Below are 23,230 nucleotides of genomic sequence, written 5' to 3' on the forward strand. Positions count from 1 at the left end.
AATTCTGCCGAAATCCACTTTGTTTCTTGTTAAGTGTCATGCATATTATTATATTAATTAATTTCACCATGTCCTTGCATTTATCTGCGTTTACTGTCTCCAAAGTGTACTCGCCGCGTATATACCATGTCTGCCGTATTTGAATGATATAAATTAGTATGAATGAATGCGTGAAAACTACTTTGCAGTTTTTAAATGTTATTAAATTTTGCTTTAAACTTGTACTATGTTTAAATTAATCAAATATAAAATAATATTGGTTTGTATAATTTGCGTCATTACATGTTTATAGATGAACAAATTAATTTAATTGCCCTTAAAACGTCATACAGATTCTTTGATCACTTTAAATACTGGTTTGTAACACCTCGGCATTTTACGTTCAGAGATATGTAATCAATACTAATTAACAGAAATTAACAGTGCCGACGATTTCGCATTCATTCGTACTAGTTTATTTATCATTCCAATATGGCGGACAGTATGCAGCGAGTACACTTCTGGAGACACAGTAAACACAAATAAATAAAAGGGCATAGCTTGCTGAAAAAGTAAAATTAATTAACTTATTAAGATAAGAACATGCACATGATACTTACCAAAAGAAACAAAGTGAATTTCGACAGATTTATGCATAGAAATAAAATTCCGGTTCCCTAGCCTATGCAAGGTACTTTGGCTAGAGAACCGGTTCCGGACAAATAAGTTCGCTGTCTAGGGAACCGATTCCGGTTTTCTAGCCACTTAACGTAACAACACTCTACTAGAGTGGACAGACCAATGCTCGGCGTAAAAACTACATATTTTAAATCTAAAAACTGATTTTACATTATCTTACCGTACTTTTTTATCGTCAGTTTGTAGAAACAATCTCTGAGTATTCAACCATATTGTTTACATATTTCTAGTCACACCGTGACGTAATAGGCGGGAGCTAAAAATAGTACCAGTAAAACTTGTGCGGTTCATGCGGAAGTATACCAACGCTCGGCGTACAGCATATTAATCTGCAGGTTGTAATTTTGAACTATTTATGTATTAAAGTGAAGTATAAGACATATCTAACACAAGACGTAGGTTGTATTGATTAACTGATTTTTTTAAGTACATAAACATGTACGTAAATTACCCCTCTCTCTATTATGCATCTATAAGTTGAATAAACACATTTTATACAACAATTATCTTAAGGAATTCATTTGAAGATAATTTATCACAATTCTGTGAGTCTAATTTCAAGAAATCAATAAATTATGATATCTGATGATTTATTTCCATTATTTTTGGAAATCTTTTGAAAAGTATCATTAGTCCACATAGTATATCAATTACTTCGACAGCATAAGCTACAGAAAAGTGCAGTACAATGGGTCCGTATAAAATGCCATGATAAGGGTTTATAGTTTATTTAAGTATAAAGAAATAAAATTATTAAAAAGAAAAATGCTTTTATTCTCCATAATTCGGCCTGCAAGCTACTTTTTTAATACCTGTTTTACCAGAAAATCTGTTTTAATGAGAGTAGAACACAAAACTGATCGGCCTTTAGCCTTGCATCGTCTGCTCTACTGTGACCGGAAATGAACCGCACTTGGATAAAATTACGCGTGATGTAAACAAACGAAAAGGGACTCATAAGAGCTGATATTTTAAATATATATTAAGAAATTCCCAGAGAAACGTGATATACGCCGAGCGTTGGTATGCACCGAGCATTGGTCTGCCCACTCTACATAACGAGTGGCTTTTGTAAAATGGTATACTGATAATCAAAGAAGGTTATGCCTATGCTACCTTTTTACTTTAACTCCTTGACTTTAACTTCTTATGTGTCATATATTGTCAAAGATTTGCAGAGCGTCATATACATCACAAGTTCAATGCTGCACTTGAATCCTACAGTCCTAGACGATTGTTCGGCAGTAGATAGTTGCAGTTGGAATCCTGATAAAAATATCTTACCCCACCCAGAAAACCTACACAGGGGAAAACTCGGCAAGAAAAATATTACTCACCAACACCTTGAAGACACAAAAAGACTGTCACGCTAATAACAATCATTTTAATTTGACTAGTAAGTCATTTTTTGTTTTAGAAAAATGCGTTAAATGTCATTAATTCATCACAAATGATATATCAATTAGCTGTCAATTTACGGCCTGTAAATCCCGCACATTCTCGTGCATTAACGCACTTCGCGAGATTCAAGATGTCTGCGCCCATGGAAGATCGTCCCAATTTTTGAACGCAAATAAGATATCTAGTTCAACTGCAAGGTCCATATCAGTTTGGAACACGTTGGAGGCAAGATGAGTTGTAGCAAAGAAAGTAAGGAGAATGTCTTTGAGAGTATCCTCAACAAGTATTTAAAACTGTTGAAAGAGAAACCACTCATTACAAAGGCTTGTACAAGGTGGGTGGAGTTCTTTGCTTTTATCATTGTTTATTTATAAAGAAACTGTAATTGATAAATTATATTTAGTCACTGACAGCACACACATATGTTTTCATATCGCCATTCTAATTTGAACTTAGGTGGCCTTTTTGAACCAGGCTGGTTTGTTTGAAACAGGCTAGTTCAACTGACCCATAATAAGACTGTTTACATGGGCCTAATGAACCATAAATCATGAGAGGCATGTTTTTTCTGGTTTTAGAAGAGGACTAACAATCATTGGGTGGATATTCGCATCATGCAAAGAAGTATAAAATACACAGAATGGCAACTGGCTGTAATCTCACGTGACCTCGTGTCAGAGCATGAATTGGCGTTATCTTAGTAAAAACAAACATTGGCAAGCATGGAGTTACAATTTGTACCTTTAAAACTTAGTATACATTTAAAATACATGTTAGCATCTAAAACAACTTTAGTTTAATTGGAAATAGTCTTAAGACACAAAGTACAAGTTTCTTGCCATCAAAAGAAGCATGGTCATTCGGTGATAATTAATTTACCGATGAATAATTGCTTTCGCATACAAAATGGCGTGTGGAGAAAGCGTCACTTACGGTAAAGCAGATCTCATTCAGTTATCACGGGATGTTGGCCAGATTTGCTCTATATGCCTTTCAAGTTGCCGATCTATTTATTTTTATAGCTCTTTGCATATTGGTATGGAATTTTATGATTTATTGGACTTCAACTTATGCAATGCAACTAAATTTCAATGAATTTGACACAGCAGTCTGCGAATCGCTTTGCAAACAGGTACGTTATTTTGTAAACTTAGGTCACCATAGATTTTACAAAATTCTGAAAAAAAAATAATGTAAATCATGCTATCGGTAGAAAAGTTGAATGCGTACATAAATCAAGTACCATCCACGATTAGTCAGAACAATGCATCCAATGATATGCCCGTTCTTAGAATTGTCGTGATGTTGAGAGGGGTTTCCACTGTTTCTATTTTAAGGGTCAATCAAACAAGTGCTTACTAAATATAAGTTAGACAACAATTTCTTGGGATTTCATGTTACAATATTAATGAAAGTTTGTTGGTTTTTTTTGTTCAAACTTTAGCCAAACCGGCGAGGAGTTTCTTCTTATTTTATCATATTTTTATCGGACACTCGGTCTTGTGAACTTGAAATATCACGGCGCACCGAATCAAAATTTACCGGACATGTCCAACGGTCTGACGGCTTTCGCAACCTCTGAATAAATGAATAAACAAAAGAAAAAACAAGATTATGTTGCTGTTATTCCCTATTAAAGTAACCTTTTCTTTTTCAATATTATTTCAAACAGAAAAATCATTTTTCTAGTCCTTGATTACTTTTAATCCATCATGTTTCAGATGCATGTGACCTTCACTTTTACCAAGGGAGTTAATTCTGATTTCGCGGTACGGCATCCAACTTGATAAAGTACTTCTTTCTATTTTAAATATAGAAGTTTAAAAGCAATTCCTATTAGTCACTGTAACAGTGTTATTTACTCACACAGTAAACAAATTTTGATCACATTCCAAATCTTCAGTCCCAAGCAAGACCTGAATTTAGTGAATGATTAAAAGACTTAGGTGTTTGCGGTCGATGTTGTTTCTCTGAATTAAATACGTAGTAAAAACCTTTTTTTTCCTGTCACTTGCAATATCGTTAAAACCACAAAAAAAGGAGAGCAAATTTCTGAAATCATCTCCTGTTTTTTTAGCCCACCATCATCAGATGGTGGGCTACCGGTATTCAAATCACTCTGCGTCCGTGGTCCATCCGTCCGTTAACAATTTCTCGTTATCGCATCTCCTCAGAAACTTCTGGGGGGATTTTGACCAAACTTAGTCAGAATGATGTATTGGTACCCTAGTTGTGTCTCCCTGAAAATCAGACTGGTTCAACAATTTTTGAGTGAGTTATGGCCCTTTGTTTATTTCTATAATTTACATAGATTTATATAGGGAAAAACTTTGAAAATCTTCTTGTCCAAAACCACAGAGCCTAGGGCTTTGATATTTGATATGAAGCATCATCTAGTGGTCCTCTACCAAGATGATTCAAATTATTTCCCTGGGGTCAAATATGGCCCCGCCCCGGGGGTCACATGGTTTATATAGACTTATAGAGGGAAAAACTTTGAAAATCTTCTTGTCAAAACCACAAAGCCTAGGGCATTGATATTTTGTATGTAGCATCATCTAGTGGTCTTCTACTAAGATTGTTCAAATTATCCCCCAGGGTCAAATATGGCCCCGCCCTGGGGGTCATATGGTTTACATAGACTTATATAGGGAAAAACTTAGAAAATCTTCTTGTCAAAACCACAAAGCCTAGGGCTTTGATATTTGTAATGTAGCATCATCTAGTGGTTCTCTACCAAATTTGTTCTAATTATCCCCCTAGGGTCAAATATGGCCCCGCCCCGGGGGCCACATGGGTCATATAGACTTATATAGGGAAAAGCTTTTAAAATCTTCTTGTCAATAACCTACAACATTTAAATTTGGACCACATGTATAGTTTTGAGTGGCAAGATGAACCTTGACTTGAGTTGACCTTGATTTTGACCTAGTGACCTACTTTCACATTTTTGTAGCTACAGCCTTCAAATTTGGAGCACATGCATAGCTTTGTGCACAGGAAAAAAACTTTGACCTTGACATTGACCTAGTGACCTACTTTTACATTTTTGAAGGTACAAGCTTCAAATTTGGACCAAATGCATAGTTTCATGTTCCAGAATGAAATTTGACCTTTATTTTGACCTAGTGACCTACTTTCACATTTCTCAAGCTACAGCCTTCAAATTTGGACCACATGCATAGTTTTGTGTACCGAAAAAACTTTGACCTTGACATTGACCTGGTGACCTACTTTCACATTTTTGAAGGTACAGGCTTCAAATTTGGACCACATGCATAGTTTTGTGTTTTTGAAATGGAATTTCACCTTGATTTTGACCTAGTGACCTACTTTCACATCTCTCAAGCTACAGCCTTCAAATTTTGACCACCTGCATAGTTTCGTGTACCGAAATGAACTTTGATACTGAGAATGACCTAGTGACCTACTTTCACATTTCTGAAGCTACAGGCTTCAAATTTGGACCACATAATAAAGGTGACATGCATATTTTTGTGTTCTTAATTGAATTTTGACATTGATTTTGACCTAGTGACCTACATTCACATTTCTCAATCTGCAGCCTCCAGATTTGAAGCACATGCATAGTTTTGAATACTGAAATGAACTTTGACCTTGAAATTGATCTTGTGACCTACTTTCACATTCCTCAAGTTACAGCTTTCAAATTTGGACCACATGTATGGACCGCATGCACAGTGTTGTGTACCGAAAAGAAATTTGACCTTGATTTTGACATTGAGCTAGTCTTGAAATTGGAACACTCAAAAATGGCTCAATGGTGGGCGCCAAGATCACTCTGTGATCTCTTGTTTATATAGATAGATTATAGTCTCCTCCCTTTAAATACCATTTTCAGTATACCTTTTTATTACCAGACCTTTCGACAGCCCTATACAGGTTGTCTAGAAGTTCAGTCACTGGACCGACATAGAGGTCAGGTTATCAGACCTCTAACCACTGCATTATGATTGTGTGAGCCAGTAATAAGATTTTTCCAGTTAGTCTGATTCGTCAAAAAGTATGACCACCTAGGGGTGTGGTCACTTCCCCTATAATGTATATAGTGGAAGCTTTAACAGGGCCATTGCCGGCTTCAAAAGAGTGGTCCAGCCTTTGGCATCCAGCGAGTGCTGAAGGCAATTAAGGGGAGAGAGAATCCATGAGGTAGGGATTTCTCCTACCCTCTCTTTCACTTAAGGGGGGTTCGGGGGTTCTCCCCCAAGAAAATTTTAAGATTTGGGAAGCCAATAAGTGCGTTTATCTTGCATCTCGAAAGCAGTTTTGTTAAGATTTTCAGTCAATTTCATGATATTTTTCAAGGATAACTTTTCAACATTGGCCAGTTTTAGCAGATCGCTATAAATGTTGATGTATTGTTTTATAGTCGAGATGTTTGTCGGCATTTTGTTTGATATAAAGCGATTAATTAAGATAAATAATCATATCTTAAAAAAAAACAAATGGCGTCCCATGAGTGCTGAAGGCAGGAGAGGGGGGAGAGCTAACTATCCAACATTTAGCCAATTGTAGCAGATTGCTATAAACATACAGAGTGTTTTTATTTAAACACTGACGGATACCGCTCTTGGTGGATAATTACTTTAACAAGGCAATATTTCGACATTTTTTATCAAAGAAAAAAATGAAATTTAATGCGAAAAAACTGGTCCGGACGATTACGGCCGATATCATGCTCGGCCAAAAAACTGGTCCGGCCATGGCCGGATCGGCCGGACCGTCCGCGACGGCCTTGTTTTAAAATGTCATTGTCAGAAGCAGCAAGCAAAGTTTTAAGATAATTTTACACAACTGTTCCTTTGTTGACCCTTAGAGAGAAAAAAATAGCTGCTAGTGGGCATGGTCACTGTTCCCAATTATGTATATAGTGGGCATGGTCACTGTTTCCCATTATGTTTATAGTGGGCATGGCACTGTTTCCCATTATGTTTATAGTGGGCATGGTCACTGTTCCCAATTATGTATATAGTGGGCATGGCACTGTTTCCCATTATGTATATAGTGGGCATGGTCACTGTTCCCAATTATGTATATAGTGGGCATGGTCACTGTTCCCAATTATGTATATAGTGGGCATGGCACTGTTTCCCATTATGTATATAGTGGGCATGGTCACTGTTTCCCATTATGTATATAGTGGGCATGGTCACTGTTTCCCATTATGTTTATAGTGGGCATGGCACTGTTTCCCATTATGTTTATAGTGGGCATGGTCACTGTTCCCAATTATGTATATAGTGGGCATGGCACTGTTTCCCATTATGTATATAGTGGGCATGGTCACTGTTCCCAATTATGTATATAGTGGGCATGGTCACTGTTCCCAATTATGTATATAGTGGGCATGGCACTGTTTCCCATTATGTATATAGTGGGCATGGTCACTGTTCCCAATTATGTATATAGTGGGCATGGTCACTGTTTCCCATTATGTATATAGTGGGCATGGCACTGTTTCCCATTATGTATATAGTGGGCATGGTCACTGTTCCCAATTATGTATATAGTGGGCATGGTCACTGTTCCCAATTATGTATATAGTGGGCATGGCACTGTTTCCCATTATGTATATAGTGGGCATGGTCACTGTTCCCAATTATGTATATAGTGGGCATGGTCACTGTTTCCCATTATGCATATAGTGGGCATGGTCACCACAGTTCATCTTTTGATTCAGTATCATTCTTTTAAGATGTTAAAAACAAAGATTGAAATTTTGTTTTTATGGCTAAGGAAGATAATCAGTGCAAATCTTTATATTACTTGCTACCATACTATTTAGATGAACAAGTTGTAACAAATATAGGTACAACTGAAATCATCATATCAGACAATGACTACTGTTATCAACAGTGGACGCTTGTCCAAAACTTTGATAAAAATTGGAAAAAGTTAAATGTTAGGTTACTGGTTAAAAGCCAGGTTGTTTCATCGTTTTTTGAAATGCCACCAACACTGGTTGAACTTTGAAAATGTCCTCAGAATTTGTCTTGATTGGGAAACATGACATAAAACATATAAAGATATCATTTTTGGAAGGTATTTGCAAATGTTGGATGGTAAAATTGTATACTATATTATAGATCTGTTGTTTACTTAACCTAAATACTTATACACACTTAGTAACACAGTAGCAAAACTATTAGAAAACAACAAAAGCCCTCTATAGCACACTCCTGTGCTCTATAAATAGAACATACAGCAGTTATACCATAATGCAATGTGCGAATTGCGGACAAGGGAGCGTTTTTTATATATGACGAATCATCAACTATCTCAGGGAATTAGAAAAAGTTATATGCCACCTGTATAAAATTGTCGCACCTGTTAACAGAATAATTAAAAGAGATGAAACAATAACTAATTAAAGAAATATATTAGAACTGAAAGGAATATACAAAATATACATATCATTTTAACAGGACTATTCAAAACGGGTCAACTAAGCAAATAAAGAGCACTGTGTAAAAGCATGTTGCATGCACATTACCCCATATTCTGCAATAATACTATAAAATGTTGCATCAGAAGAACGGTTTACAGTCTTAATAACAAATTACAATATTTTCGAATGCGACACACCAAAGAGCACTTGTGGTCAAAACTTTTAATGCTAAAACATTTTGATTCATGACGTTCAAAGAATGTATCAGCACATTTAAAATCATAACTACAATAAGTACATGCAGGAAGGTCTAATGCGTATCAGTTGTTCCAGGTACATGTATTTCATTTTGAACAATTTATTCACACCACACAAGACGCAAACTTGATGATAATCCCCGATGTCAGCCGTGGTCGGTGTCCGTCAAATATTTTAAAAAGTACATATATATGCATGGTTTGGTAGAATATAATAGTGTTGCATTAGATTAGCAACATGTTTCATCAGATAACATCTAAATATAACTACCAAAAGTCAGATATCTACATGTCACACTAGTGGTCATTTGTAATAAAACACAACATATGTATATCACAGAGGTGTTAATTGTTTCAATGAATAAATGAATAGGTGGCCGAAAATAACAGTATATATTACAGTTTACTTTAAAATATACATGTTGTTAATCATATTTCGAAATCTCGATAAATTTAAATTATGCGATCATAAGATTTCTTTTTACATTCACAAGTGGATCTTAAATTTATAAACATTTACAGAAGAATTCTTTACAAAACTATAATGCTAATATATGACGGTAACTAAGAAGAATAATTTAGAATTTTTTCTGTTCTGTGAATACATTTTTTTTAATTAACGCTTTCTATTTGGTTTTAATACATTCTCCCGTGTTATTCTATTTTTTTTCTAAATATTCTTTTTTTAAACTTGATGTGTCACAAAATGAACAATATTAATAATAACGTCATCCATTCATCCATATATATGTTGATGAAAAAGCGATATGTTATTTCTAACATGGATATAGGTGAGGAGTTTTTCGGCTAGTTACATTTGTTTGCGATGTGCAAGCTAGAAACCTGAGCAAAAATAACGAAATAAATGCAAAATATACGGTTTACTTATGCTATTGTACAATGAATGCACTGATTGTTTGTCTGCAAATTGCGTCCTGTGCTATTTTTAGATAGCAGACCTTATCGGTGACATCACAGATCCTTACATACGGGAGTGTGCTATTAAAATCGTTTAGAAATTTTCTATTCTGACAGTATTTGAATAAGCATACTTTTTTGTTTTGGGACTGCCTCATTCAACTGGAGGTAGCTTTTTAAGCGAAAAGAGCTCTAAACACAGATTATAATTTTTTTAAGTCTTCTTTTTTTATTTTTCAGTGCATCAGTATCAGCACTAGGTAACTTTATCTCTCAGAAGGTTGCCCCTCATCCTGACGGAAAAGTAAAATGGAGGAGTGTAGGTGCATATGCAACTTTTGCGTAAGTTTCGGTGTCTTTATTAGATTACTTTGTCACTTGATTACCTTCAATACTCAGAATACCATTGTTTAAAGCTACTATATAGGTCTGATGTGGTGTTTTGAAGCACAAAATTAATACAAGGCAGTCTGAAAGACAGCTAAATCCCCCGCCACTGCTATGGTTAGTGAAAGGGCAAAACCTTTGATTTTAGCTGTGACCTTGACCTTGAACTGACACGGCTGACTCATGAATTCTGCACAACGTCTTGATGAGGTGATCATTTGACCAAAGTTTCATGAAAATCCTTCAAGGGGTTTAGGAGATACAGAGCTGAAACCTTTGACCTTCAGTTGTGACCTTGACCTTGAGTTGACATGGCTGACTCATGAGTTCTTGATGAGGTGATCATTTGACAAAAGTTTGATGAAAATCCTTCAAGGGGTTCAGGAGATACAGAGTGGACACCAAATGGAAGGCTCAAACCTTCAACCCTTAGTTGTGATCTTGACCTTGAGCTGGCATGGTTGACTCATAATTTCTGCACATCATCTTGATGAGGTAATCATTTGACCCAGGTTTTATAAAATTCCTTCAAGGGGTTTAGGAGATATAGAGTGGACACGAAATGGAAGGTTCAAACCTTTGACCTTCAGTTGTGACCTTGACCTTGAGCTGACATGGCTGACTCATAAGTTCTGCACATCACCTTGATGAGGTGATCGTTTGACCCAAGTTTGATGAAAATCCTTCAAGGGGTTTAGGAGATATAGAGCGGACACAAAATGGAAGGTTCAAACCTTTGACCCTAAGTTGTGACCTTGACCTTGAGCCGGCATGACTGACTCATGGGTTCTGCACATCGTCTTGATGAGGTGATCATTTGACCCAAGTTTTATAAAATTCCTTCAAGGGGTTTAAGAGATATAGAGCATACACAAAATGGAAGGCTCAAACCTTTGACCTTGAATTGTGACTTTGACCTTGAGCTGGCATGGCTGACTCATGGGTTCTGCACATCGTCTTGATGAGGTGATCATTTGACCCAAGTTTTATAAAATTCCTTCAAGGGGTTTAGGAGATATAGAGCGGACACAAAATGGCAGGCTCAAACCTTTGACCTTGAGTTGTGACCTTGACCTTGAACCGACAAGGCTGACTCATGGGTTCTGCACATCGTCTTGATGAGGTGATCATTTGACCCAAGTTTCATGAAAATCCTTCAAGGGTTTAGGAGATATGGATCCGACACAAATTTGTTACGGACGGAAGGACAGATGGAGGGACGGACGCAGACCATTCCTATAATCCCTCCGCCACGGCGGGGGATTAATAATACTATATGCTGATATATATTGTCAAAATGATGCTTTGTTTATAAGCATTTTCATGTATGAATACATTCAAGCTGTATCTAAATATCTTTGTTTCTACAGCAGGAACCTCCACGACCAAGTAGTTATAGTTGTTGACTTTACATCATCCTTCTTTCATCAATATGAGTCCAAAACATTGCTTAGGATGTAAAAAATTTATGTGAGGAAGTCATCCATGTTATGGAAGGTTGGTGGTTCGACCAAGGTTCCCCCCCCCCCCCCTTTCATATAACAAAGTTTCCACTGCAAAAAGCTTGAGAAATCACCATATTACTTCTGTTGAGTTAATGTGACTTGTTAGCCAACAACAGCAGATGTTTCCATGTCATTGGTTAGGCAAGACTGCTCCATATATACCATATTGTCCACAAAATAAATGCTCCACTTAGAATACCCCCCCCCCCCCCCCCAACACACACACACACACATCTCAACTCTTTTAGAGTCTTGAACGGGTATTTAAGTTTTTTTGTAACAGATCATAACAAATAGAGTATAAGTGTTTGTTTTAGTGTAAGATTGTAATATCTTTAACAAGTGAACACCAGAAACAATATTTTCATGAGTGGCATAGCCACAAGTGAAAATGTAAGCTATGGTTTTTGTGAGTGAAAGATATTTTGCTCTTACACTAAAAAACAAACCAAGTTTTTAGCTCACCTGAGTCTGTCCGTCCGGCTGGCATCCATCCACACTTCCCATTAAACAACACCGCCTCCTAAACCATCAAGCCAATTTTGATGAAACTTCACAGGGATGTTCCATGGATGGTCCTCTTTAAAAATCAAGTGAGCGATCCAGGGTCATCATGACCCCTTTGTTTGAGATACAGCCTTGAAATTTGGGTGACATGTACAGTTTTGCACACCGATCTTAAAACTGACTTTCAGTGACCATGAATATGACCTACTAACCTACTTTCTAGTATTTTAGCATCAGACTGCCATTTGAAGCATGTGGCTCATATTACTCAGGTGAGCGATCCATGGTCATCGTGTTTTGACTAAAGTTACCCATTTTATAGTTTCTTACCAGTGGAAAATATATATGATATTTTTCAGTGTGAAAATACCTTTTACATGTCACTCTTATATTGTGATTATTCACTAGAAAACATGCAATAAACGTCTATAAATTAAAAATGTATAACAACAGATAAAGGATACTACAGTAATTATAATATATACTGGAACAGAAAATTATGCATTAAATTATCTTATTGAGGTGTATTTATGATTTCAGATTTTGTCTAAGTGCCCCCATCATTCATTATTTCTACATATTTTTGGAGAAGATTCAACCACGGAAGGAAAAACCAAGTCAAATAGACAATATAAAGCGACTGTTGATTGACAGATTTCTGTTTACACCACCATTTATTCTACTGTTTCTTTATGTAGTTACCATACTTGAGGTAAAATTTCAACAATTATTCATCATTGCTATTTAACCTTCACAAACTTGTAAGTTAATGTGGAAAAAATACGTAAGGATCTCAGGCTGTTGTAGCATGTGACAAGTATTGTATTTGATTGGTATAATGAGAAAAGGGACATAAATGTCAAATATAGCTTTATTACAATTTTGATCTGGATATCTAGTTCAGGGGCCAATCACATCAGTAAAACCTAGAAACAGCAAAGTTAGTTGCCTACCTGTCTGGTGCCTGGCATTTAAGAAATAGGAACCAGGAAGTAATGTTGTTCAATGAATGTAGGTATCTCATCAGCCAACTCTACGGTGCTGTGATAAACAAAATCTTTACTTTACTTTATGGCGAAAGCTGAGATATAGAAAACAATATTTTATTCTATGATATTTTTGCCCTCTTTATTTCATATAAAAATCTACCTGTCTACCTGGGTTATAATATATTATTACAACTCAGTCAGCACAAACTTTTACAGAAATGTAAATTGTTGTAACAAGTTATGTTTTGCTTGACTGTCCAAAGAATGAGGGCTGTTGCACAAACAAGTCCAATATCTTCTTTCATTACTTAAGCTATTTAATATAAACTTGCTGTACCTTCTCATAGTAACAATGTTCAATAGCATGGCAAGATTGATTATTCTACCTCCAGTATTTTCAAAGTTATCCCTCTTTAACTTTGGTTTAAAGTTTTCAGAGTACAATACCATGTTTTTAACCATTGCAGCTTCAGACTTATCTGTCATGTAATTACACAAGGGTGTAGCATCAAGTTTTATAACCCTTACATGAACTTAACAGAATTATTCCCCTTCATGGACTCAGAAAATCTAGGTTGAAGTTTAGCATGCATATCGCCCTCTCCAGAGTCAATGTAGATATTGAATTGAAACTTTATACAAGTTATTGAGATTATACAAGTTATTGAGGTGGATAAAAAATTGTGCAATATGCATGTCACATAACTCTGATTTGTATTTTTGCAAAGTTATGCCCCTTTTTGAATTGAAAAAAAGCTGGTAAAAGGTTTACATGGAAATCAATATCTCAGATACTGATGCAGATTCACACAGATGTTGTGTGCAATTGAACAAAATGACAGCACCAAGTCCCATAACTGTTACATGAATTTGGACAATATAACATTATATCTGTTAATAGATTGAAAAGCCATTTTACTAGCTGTCTGTCATAAGTTGATTGTGCTGTCATCAGAGCTCTTGTTATCATTTTGTTCCAGTCTTTTCCAAAGATCAAAATAAACTCACAACAAACCGAGGTTATAAGGGAGCCATTTCCAGTGTCTCAACAAGTTCGCTATATCTGAGTTTTATTGTGTTTTGCAAATTTCTTGTTGATTTAAAGATTCTTCCACAATATATCAATGTCTATCTGATTTTTTCTGTAATGTTGAATGTAAGAAAAAACCTAGACATTGTTACTACGTGACAACTGCTTTTGTTTTATTGGTACCAGTGTAAAGTTTTCGCCCAAGTCAGGGATTTTTCTTGAGGAAAAAACTGATTGGGGAAAGTGCTGAATGTTAAACCAAGTAAATACTTGAACTATATTGGTCACTTTCCTCACAATATCACAAAAAAATATGTCTTAAATTTAGGAAATGTATGTAAATATCTGGACACTATATAATTTTTTACAATCATTTTGAAACAAATATAAAGAATCTTTTACCAGTGTCTGGACAAAATAAATTTATTTAATGAGTTCAATTAAATGATACAATATGAGGCTGTGCAGAGCAAGTTGAATAAAGTAAATGTAGAAAGACACAAATGCAAGTTCTTTTTAGTTTTTGTCTGCTGAGACATTGGAATTTCTTCTTTCTTTTACCTGAATAGACAAAGTCTGTTTAATCGCCGAAACTATCCTTAAAATGTCAGTGTGAAAAGTCTCATTACTGTGATGTAGTACCAAAGTTTGTTAGCTTATTTGTAGTCACCATTAGAAACCCATGTGGTGGCTCCAATTCCATAAGCTTCCCTGGTTTCTTTTCCATGCCAGGTGTAAATCACAAAGTCATGCAGTACAAGGGACTGTTATCCTAATGTTAGTAGTTTTATTTGGATGAGTAGGGGTTCAAATTCACGACCCCTGCTTTCATAATCAGAGGTCATTTTACACTTATGAAGTCAAATGTGATAAGTGCTTGCAAGTTGTGAAGTGATACTAAAAAATCTTTAATACATAAAAGTATATTAAAAAAGGTCTAATTAAAGTAAAATTTTAATTTTCTCAACATGTTTAAAGAATTCTCCACATCTTGTTTAACCATCATGATTATGTAGATTTTTTTCTGCATCTGTTGGATTATGGTTGTTGTTTGTTTTAGGGGCAAGGGTCAGCTGTAGCCATTGAAAAGATCAAAACACAGTTCTGGACAATTTTGAAGATGAACTGGAAAGTCTGGACCATTTTCACATTCATTAATGTAAATTACATCCCTGTCAGAGTAAGTATTAAGTTCTTGTGTTTAAGTCAAGCTTTTCTCATGTTGAATTTTGTCTGGTTCATTTAGTATGATAGGGAAGTTTGGTGTAAACTCAGGTTATGTGGTTTCACCTTTGTAAGAGATGTTTGTCACATATAGTCTAACTTTGTTCACTCAGACTTAAAGGCCCAATTACCAGTAAATTTATCTAAATTTTCATCCAGGTATTACATGGAAATACTTCTACTTTATGTGTGTATTTAGGTAGATTAAACTATACACTTGAGAGATACAATTTATTATAGCCTTAATATGAAAAATATGACTTTCATTTCTTGTGGTAGGAATTTTTGGGCAAAAAGATTCATCTTACTGTTGGGAATATTACCCATTTACAGCTATAGACAGTAGGAGAAACAACACTGTTGGTTATATTAAGAAGAAGACTTGTAACTGGACTAATGTATGTGTTTTCTGTTTTCAGTACCGTGTGCTATTTGGGAATATGGTAGGACTGTTCTGGTCTGTATTTATTGCTGTCAAGAGACGTCAAATGGGAGTGTGAAAGTTCTTGCTTTCCCTGATCATTCATATGTTAAATGTGATATCTTCCACATTTAATCCACTGGCACAGTTTTATTTGAACTACTGGTTGATTCACCTGTGTTATAACAAGGTTTTTGCTTGATTGCTCCTTAAATCGAAGAAAATACCATTTATCTTATACACTGTTATGAAGAATTCCAAGTGTAGTAACTGGAACTTTTAAAATTGTAAATATTAAAATTTGTTTAGGCATTTTTGGCAAAGAAATTTCACAAAAACAATTTAGTTTGACTACAGGTGATGCTGGACATAGATTTTCTGATCATCTTTATTACCATGAAAAACAAAATACAGTTCTAACCATTTGATAAAATCTTTAAAAAAAGTAAATTTTGTCTGTGGCAAAAAGTGCAATATAAAAATTTAAATATTGAAGATGTCTTCAAAATTTAAAAAGCTGTTACTACCGTCTATAGAGAACTGTAGAATTATGTATGACTTTTATCTGGATCTTGCAAAATAAACAAGAAATTTCTGAAAACCTCTGCTTCAAACACTTGGTGGACCAAACAGTAATTTGGATATCAGATTTCATTATATATTACATAATGTAAATTGTCGCATTTAAAAGAACCATATGGTGAAATTCTGTAAATTTATATGATTGTATATGTACATACTTTTGGTTTTGTTAAAATATACCCGATATAAATGAAGTTGTAAGGGGTGGTATACTGGTTCCAGGTTGTCTGTCTGTCTGTCCGTCTGCAAAAATCTTATGCACACCAACTCGCCCCTTGACATAATTTAATGAAACTTCACACAAGGGATCAGTGACAACAGTAGTTGTGCATGGTGCATGTTAGGTTCTTTCAGAAAAAATATTTGCAGAGTTAAGGGACTTTGTATTTTGTTACTATACTACATTCATAGTCTGCATATGCAATCTTGTGTGCGCTTAATCCCCTGAACCCATACACATAATTTAATGAAACTTCACACAAGTGATTAGTACCCACCCTAGTTGTGCATGGTGCATGTTAGGTTCTTTCAGAAAAAAATTCTGTAGAGTTACGGGACTTTGTCTTTAGTTACTATACTATATACATACAGTCTGCATATATGCAATCTTGTGTAGGCCTAATCTTCCAAACCATTGCTTACAATTGAATGAAACTTCACACAAGTGATCAGTACTAACCTTACATGGTGCATTTTAGGTTCTTTCAGAAAAATATTCTGCAGAATTATGGGACTTTGTTTTTTGTTACTATACTAAATACATAGAATCTATATACATACAGTCCACATAATTATGCAACCTTGTGTGTGTCAAATTGCTATGTACTGTGTCAGTACGTGCAGGGGGGTACATTCATCACCTTCAGTGATAAGTCTAGGTAGATATACTGTAAACTTAGAAATGATTTTGTGCATTCTGTGTTAACAATAAAAAAAAATTTGCAAGCAAATTTGGATAGTCGAAAAATTCACCATTAGCTAAATATAATGCTATACTTTTACTGTTGAGTCAAATATTACACTATAGTTGAGAAGATGGTAGTCAATGGAGAATGTGAAAAATTGCCAATACCATCATTGCTATCTTTACAGTAAATAATATTTTTAAAGATGTTTTCCTGCCAGATTTTTAGGCACATAATTTTAATATATATCAAGAATAAATTAGGGAGTGAGATGTGAGGTTGCGGTTGTAAATGTGCATCAAAATAATGTAAAATACCCAGATTTACTATTAGGGTAAAGATTTTTTTACTAGATATAAACTGAACACATTATTGTGCTCTTCATACTTATTTTGATGTTTTGGCTTAGTCTGTACCTGTGAGAAAAACTTCTTTTAGTCTTTGATTTTATATTTTCAGTGTTTTTGTTTTCTCTCTGACGTAAATCTCCAGTAAAGTTTAAAGAAATGATTTCTGTGTCATATCTTTTAAGACGTCAAAACATCTGACATTGATAGAGAGAAAAGTCCCATGTGGCTGCCACATGCATAGATATGTAGACTGTGCCTAATGCTTTACCGTTTTAAAATAAAAGGCAATAAGCAACATGTTTGAGTTACCCAGGGTTTTGAGCAATCCTAGCATAAAAATATATTTAGAAAAATGTGTCTGGGGACTAAATGAACTGCTTGACTCTACAATTGTACCCATGCCATCATTGCCTGAACAAGCAGTGATTTACTTTACACTAGAAACAGCCTCAGGGACCAAAGGAATAGTTCAGTTTAGAGGGGTTTAAAGAATTTATTTTTCAATGGAAGGAAATCATTTTGAGGAAGACAATTGCTCAGTTTGGAGATGTTTCTGCTTTTATGAAGTTCAAGGTTATTGGGGTTCCACTGTAATATATAAAAGATGACTTTTACAGAGATAGTGGATAGCATGTAAGATTATGTACAAAGGTTGTAATCAAGGTTTAGATATTTTAGATTTAAGTTCCTACCCACAAGGTAAAGTTGATCACATAATTGGTTGAAATTGAAAAGTGATTGGTTGTCAATAAACCTTGTACTAATATGTTGCAAACATTATTCTAGGTGGTTCTGTACTTCCAAACTCTTTTCTTGATACTTTTGTTTAAAGCTTTAAATGCAAAAATGTATTTTGAATGCATGCTGTATTGTTGTTCTGTAGTAATACCAATTTGTCTGGGCTTTGAACTATTTTCATTTAGTGGAAAATGTAAATGATCTTATTTGTGATAAATTTATTTTATGTACTATAAAATCATTGATATTCGTAGGGGACTAATTTTCCTGGATTTTGTGTTTGAGTCAGTCCACGAAATTTAATCTCAAGGAACAAGTAAAATTCCCATTCATTTTATGTTCAAAAAGTTGATATCCACGAATTCATATCCCCACAAAATTGCCGTTTTGACCAAAACCACGAAATTTCATGCCCACGAAATTAAATGATTTTACAGTATTGAAAGTAGACTACCTTATTTTGAAATTTTAAGTTTTACGACACCAGTAGGAATTGTTGATATGATTTTATACGTAGACAAGTTCTAAAATGTTATGAATTCAAGAAGACAAAGGGCAAAATGTTTTGTTTTTTTTTAGTCACATTTTTCTACTATTTTGATGCCCCCCTTCGAAGAGGGAGGGGTATATTGTTTTGCAGATGTCGGTCGGTTGGTTGGTCGGTCTGTATGTAGACCAATCCATTTCCGGATGATAACTCAAGAACGCTTGGGCCTAGGATCATGAATGTTGATAGAAGGTTGGTCATAACCAGCAGAAGACCCTATTGATTTTGAGATAAGTAGGTCAAAGATCAAGGTCACAGTGACCCTGAACAGTTAAACAGTTTCCGGATGAGAACTCAAGAATGCTTGGGCCTAGGATCATGAAAGTTGATTGGGAGGTTGGTCATGACCAACAGATGACCCCTATTGGTTTTGAGGTCAATACGTCAAAGGTCAAGGTCACAGTGACCAGGAACAGTTAAACGGTTTCCGGATGATAACTCGAGAAAGCTTTGGTTTAGGATTATGAAAGTTGATAGGGATGTTAATCATGACCAGCAGATGACCCCTATTGATTTTGAGGTCAGTAAGTCAAAGGTCATTGTCTTAGGTCTCAGTGACTCTGAATACAGGGTTCCCACGCTACCGGGAAAACGGGAAAAGTCCGTGAATTTCAAAAATTGACTCCCGGCCGTGAAAATACCGGGAATTTGGCGAGAAAACGGTAAAGGTATGGGAAAATACCAGGAATTATCCAATTTTGCTAAGGGAAGTAATTCATGATTCAAAATGGCGGACATGGATGTCATTTCAATTTCCTTTTTTGAAAATACCGATGTTTTTGTGGTTGATGGGCCTATATAGTAGCTATGCTTGAATTTTTAAACAGTAATTTTAGGCTTTCGGTCATTTTTGTGTCGATTTTTGAGAAGCCTTGTGAAATTCCGATTATTTTTCGAGAACAATTGTGAAAATCTTGATTAGTGACACGCTTGAATTCAGTGATCAAACATCAACTTGACTGAAAATAATTTAATTGCTGGAAGTGTATCAAAGATTATATAGATAATGTAGGTGGCACCAGAGGTGTAGTTATTATGAAGGAGTTGATTAATTCTTCACAACATGCTAGACAAGTAAATGATTCATAGTTTCCTTGAGAAAAAAAACTTGAGCAGGCTGGTCACATTGCCCGATCGGGCTTTCGACATAAAAACTAATATTTCTTGAAAAATAGCAAAGGTATTTCTTTCAAACTTGGTCCATTTATTAAGCATTTCATATGGTACAAATTAAGATAAAAATAACTTGGTTGCCTTCAGTTTTGGTAGAATTATTTCCCCTTTTCAGATTTTTATGATGCATAATTTTTGAAGTCCAAACAAAATATGTTCTAATGCTAAGTTTAAAACAAAAAAGGGTTCAATGGCTTTCTAATGCTCTAAATTATTGCGCTAGTACATGAAAGTATACATTGTACTGTGCTTTCACTAACAACATTATAGAAATATGTTAGTTTTAAAAAAATTGTTCATACATCTGCACTAGAAACAAAGTATTAACCTTAAATACATAGAATAAAGGTATTGGCGCACAAGTTTTGAGCAATAGAAACCCATTATACCCTTTCCTGTTTTAAAAATTGCATTAAAACATAATTTATTTGGACTTCAAAAATTACGCATCATAAAAATCTGAAAAAGGGAAGTAATTCTAACAAAACTGAAGGCAACAAAGTTATTTCTACCTTAGTATGTGTCATATGTTATGCTTAATTAATGGACCAATTTTGAAAGAAATATCTTCATTATTTTTCAAGAAACATTAGTTTTTATGTCTAAAGCCCGATCGAGCAACGTTACCAGCCTGTTGAGGACAGTAAGGAAACAAAAAAAAAAAAAAAAAAAAAGAAAAAAAGAAAATTTGCAGAGCCTGTATTTATTAAGTAGAAATTTTTAAGCAATATCGGGCCATTATGGCCCTCTTGTTCTTATATTTTTACACTGAATCTAGAAAAATTGATGGGAACGTACAACCGATATGTCGTACAGAGGTCCTTGAAAATCGCAACAAGGTCCTGGAAAAGTCCTTAAATTTCATAGACGAAAAAGTGTGGGAACTCTGTGAATAGTTAAACCATTTCCGGACGATATCCTGAGAACGCTTGGGCCTAGGATGACGAAACTTAATAGGGAGGTTGATCTTGATCATCAGATGACCCCTATAGATTTTTAGGTCAGTTGGTAAAAGGTCAAGGTCACAATGACCCAGAACAGTTAAAACAGTTTCCAAATGATAACTCAAGAAGGCTTGGGTCTAGGATCAAGAAACTTGATAGGGAGGTTGATCATGATCAGCAGATGACCCCTATTGATTTTGAGGTCAATAGGTCAAAGGTCACATTGACCCAGAACAGTAGAACTTTTTTGTACAATGACCAAATAATTTCTGTTCCTTGTGTAATTACTGAATGCATCAAGCGGGGCATTTCGTGTTCTACAAGCTCTTGTTTTTGTGTGTCTCAGGTGTTATACTTAAATCCTGTTTACCTGTTGTAAGGTTTTCATACAGCATTATATTCAGACACGTTACTATTCAGATATTTGTACCTTTTTCTTTTTATTGTTGTCATCTCTTCATGCATTTTGATATACATATTTGATAAGAAGATTTCAAGGGAAAAAGCATTTCTGATATAAAAAAAGAACAATTCTTATAAGAGAAGCATACTGTTTCTTCATTCTGATTAGTCCTTATACACTTTCTTTGACATCAAGGATTTATAAGTACAATTTTGATATGTAAGTGGATCAAGATTGAAGGACAAATGCTTCATGCTTGTATATACTGTATTTACTTTGGAATTGAGAGCTGTTTTCAGATTTTTTATAGCAGTATTAGAAAATGTTTTGTAATGTTTTGCTTAGCCAAAATTTGTGTGCGATTTCTTTTTGACTTTGCTCAGTTAATAACAAACATTATGTTTGACTTAATGGAACACAGTTAAAACTCATTGATTTGATGCGAGTCAAGACAGTTTTCTGTCTGATCATCGTATTATACTGTGATTTGCATGTATATATGAAACTGAAACAATGTTGCATTGAAAAGATCTCTGCCCTAACATTCATTTTTTAAAAGAAAATCTATTCCATTTACAAAGCCCACCTTTTTATGGGACATTAGCTGTATTGTTTTCTGTGATTCAGTTTGAAGTTGTAAGTTTTATATATTTGTTAGCCACAAGAATTTGCAAAATATGTTATCTAAATATTGTGCATGTGACTTGATACAAGTCTTGGGCTGAAATGTTTTGGCAGAGAATGTAATGAAATAGTTTTTATCTGTTTTTAATAATTAAATTTTATTTAAGATAACGTAGTTGTATTATGCTTTTCTGTCCCATAAGCAACCATAATTATATATGATATATTACTCCATTAATGGGAGGTAATGTAATTACAAAATGTTGTAATTACTTTTCGTTAACCACAACTGGGTAAGTAAGTTATGAAACAAATTATTAATATAAATCTTAAGAATATGAAAACAGTGAAATGTAGGAAAATTTATATGATGAAGGAAACTTATTTTTATATTAGTAATCTAGTTACAAATAGCCTATTTTAATTTTTGAGATAAGGCTAGTTTGTGCATTTTATGTTGGCATTTCACTATTGATTAAACAAAAAAGATCTCTGTCAAGTCAGTGTGACAGCATACTTTACACGTTAGTATATGTCTCCTGTGAGAAACCATCATATAGAGTATATGTTTTACAATTTTTATGCCCCCAAAGGGAGGCATATTAGTTTTCAACTGTCCATCCGTTTGTTCGTTAGTCACACATTAACTTTTTGCATGAAGGCACTTTACTCGCGAACCACTGCACCCAGGACCTTTAAACTTCACTTGCTGATAGTACTTATTGAGTACACGACCCCTACTGACTTTGTGGTCACCATGTCAAAGGTCAAGGTCACAGGGGCCAATGTTAACTTTTTGCATAAAGGCACTTTACTCACGAACCACTGCACCCAGGACCTTCAAACTTTACATGCTGATAGTACTTATTGAGTACACAGCCCCTACTGACTTTGGGGTCACCACGTCAAAGGTCAAGGTCACAGGGGCCAATGTTAACTTCTTGCATGAAGGCACTTTACTCGCGAACCACTGCACCCAGGACCTTCAAACTTCACATGCTGTTAGTACTTATTGAGTACACGACCCCTATTAACTTTGGGGTCACCAGGTCAAAGGTCAAGGTCACCAGGTCAGAGGTCAAGGCGCTGTGGGGGCATTTGTCACCATTAGTGACAGCTCTTGTTAGTTGATGATATGGCTGCATACAACTTCCTTTATAGTTTTAGTCATTTCCCTTTCTGTTTCAAAACAAAAATTGTATCACAAAATGTCTTTGTGATATGACTGGATATTGCAT

General features: G+C 35.0%; 2 protein-coding genes across 2 annotated transcripts in view; one reads left to right on the forward strand and one right to left on the reverse strand.

The window, feature by feature from the left end:
- Positions 1–2,190, reverse strand: part of LOC123535423 (probable WRKY transcription factor protein 1) — a 52,854-nt gene extending 50,664 nt beyond the window's left edge. The window contains exon 1 of the mRNA XM_045318081.2: positions 2,016–2,190. Coding sequence (XP_045174016.2) covers positions 2,016–2,061 — 46 coding nt within the window. The 5' untranslated portion in view covers positions 2,062–2,190. The remainder of the gene's footprint in view (positions 1–2,015) is intronic.
- On the forward strand, positions 2,190–22,163 carry LOC123535426 (peroxisomal membrane protein 2-like). The gene is made up of 5 exons (XM_053520320.1): positions 2,190–2,413; positions 9,904–10,005; positions 12,603–12,774; positions 15,142–15,261; positions 15,725–22,163. Exons 1-5 carry the CDS (start codon positions 2,310–2,312, stop codon positions 15,803–15,805), a joined length of 579 nt encoding a protein of 192 aa, XP_053376295.1. The 5' UTR covers positions 2,190–2,309; the 3' UTR covers positions 15,806–22,163.
- The last annotated feature ends 1,067 nt before the right edge of the window (positions 22,164–23,230 follow it).

Source organism: Mercenaria mercenaria, chromosome 12 (genome assembly GCF_021730395.1).
Source record: "Mercenaria mercenaria strain notata chromosome 12, MADL_Memer_1, whole genome shotgun sequence".
Lineage (NCBI taxonomy): Eukaryota > Metazoa > Mollusca > Bivalvia > Venerida > Veneridae > Mercenaria > Mercenaria mercenaria.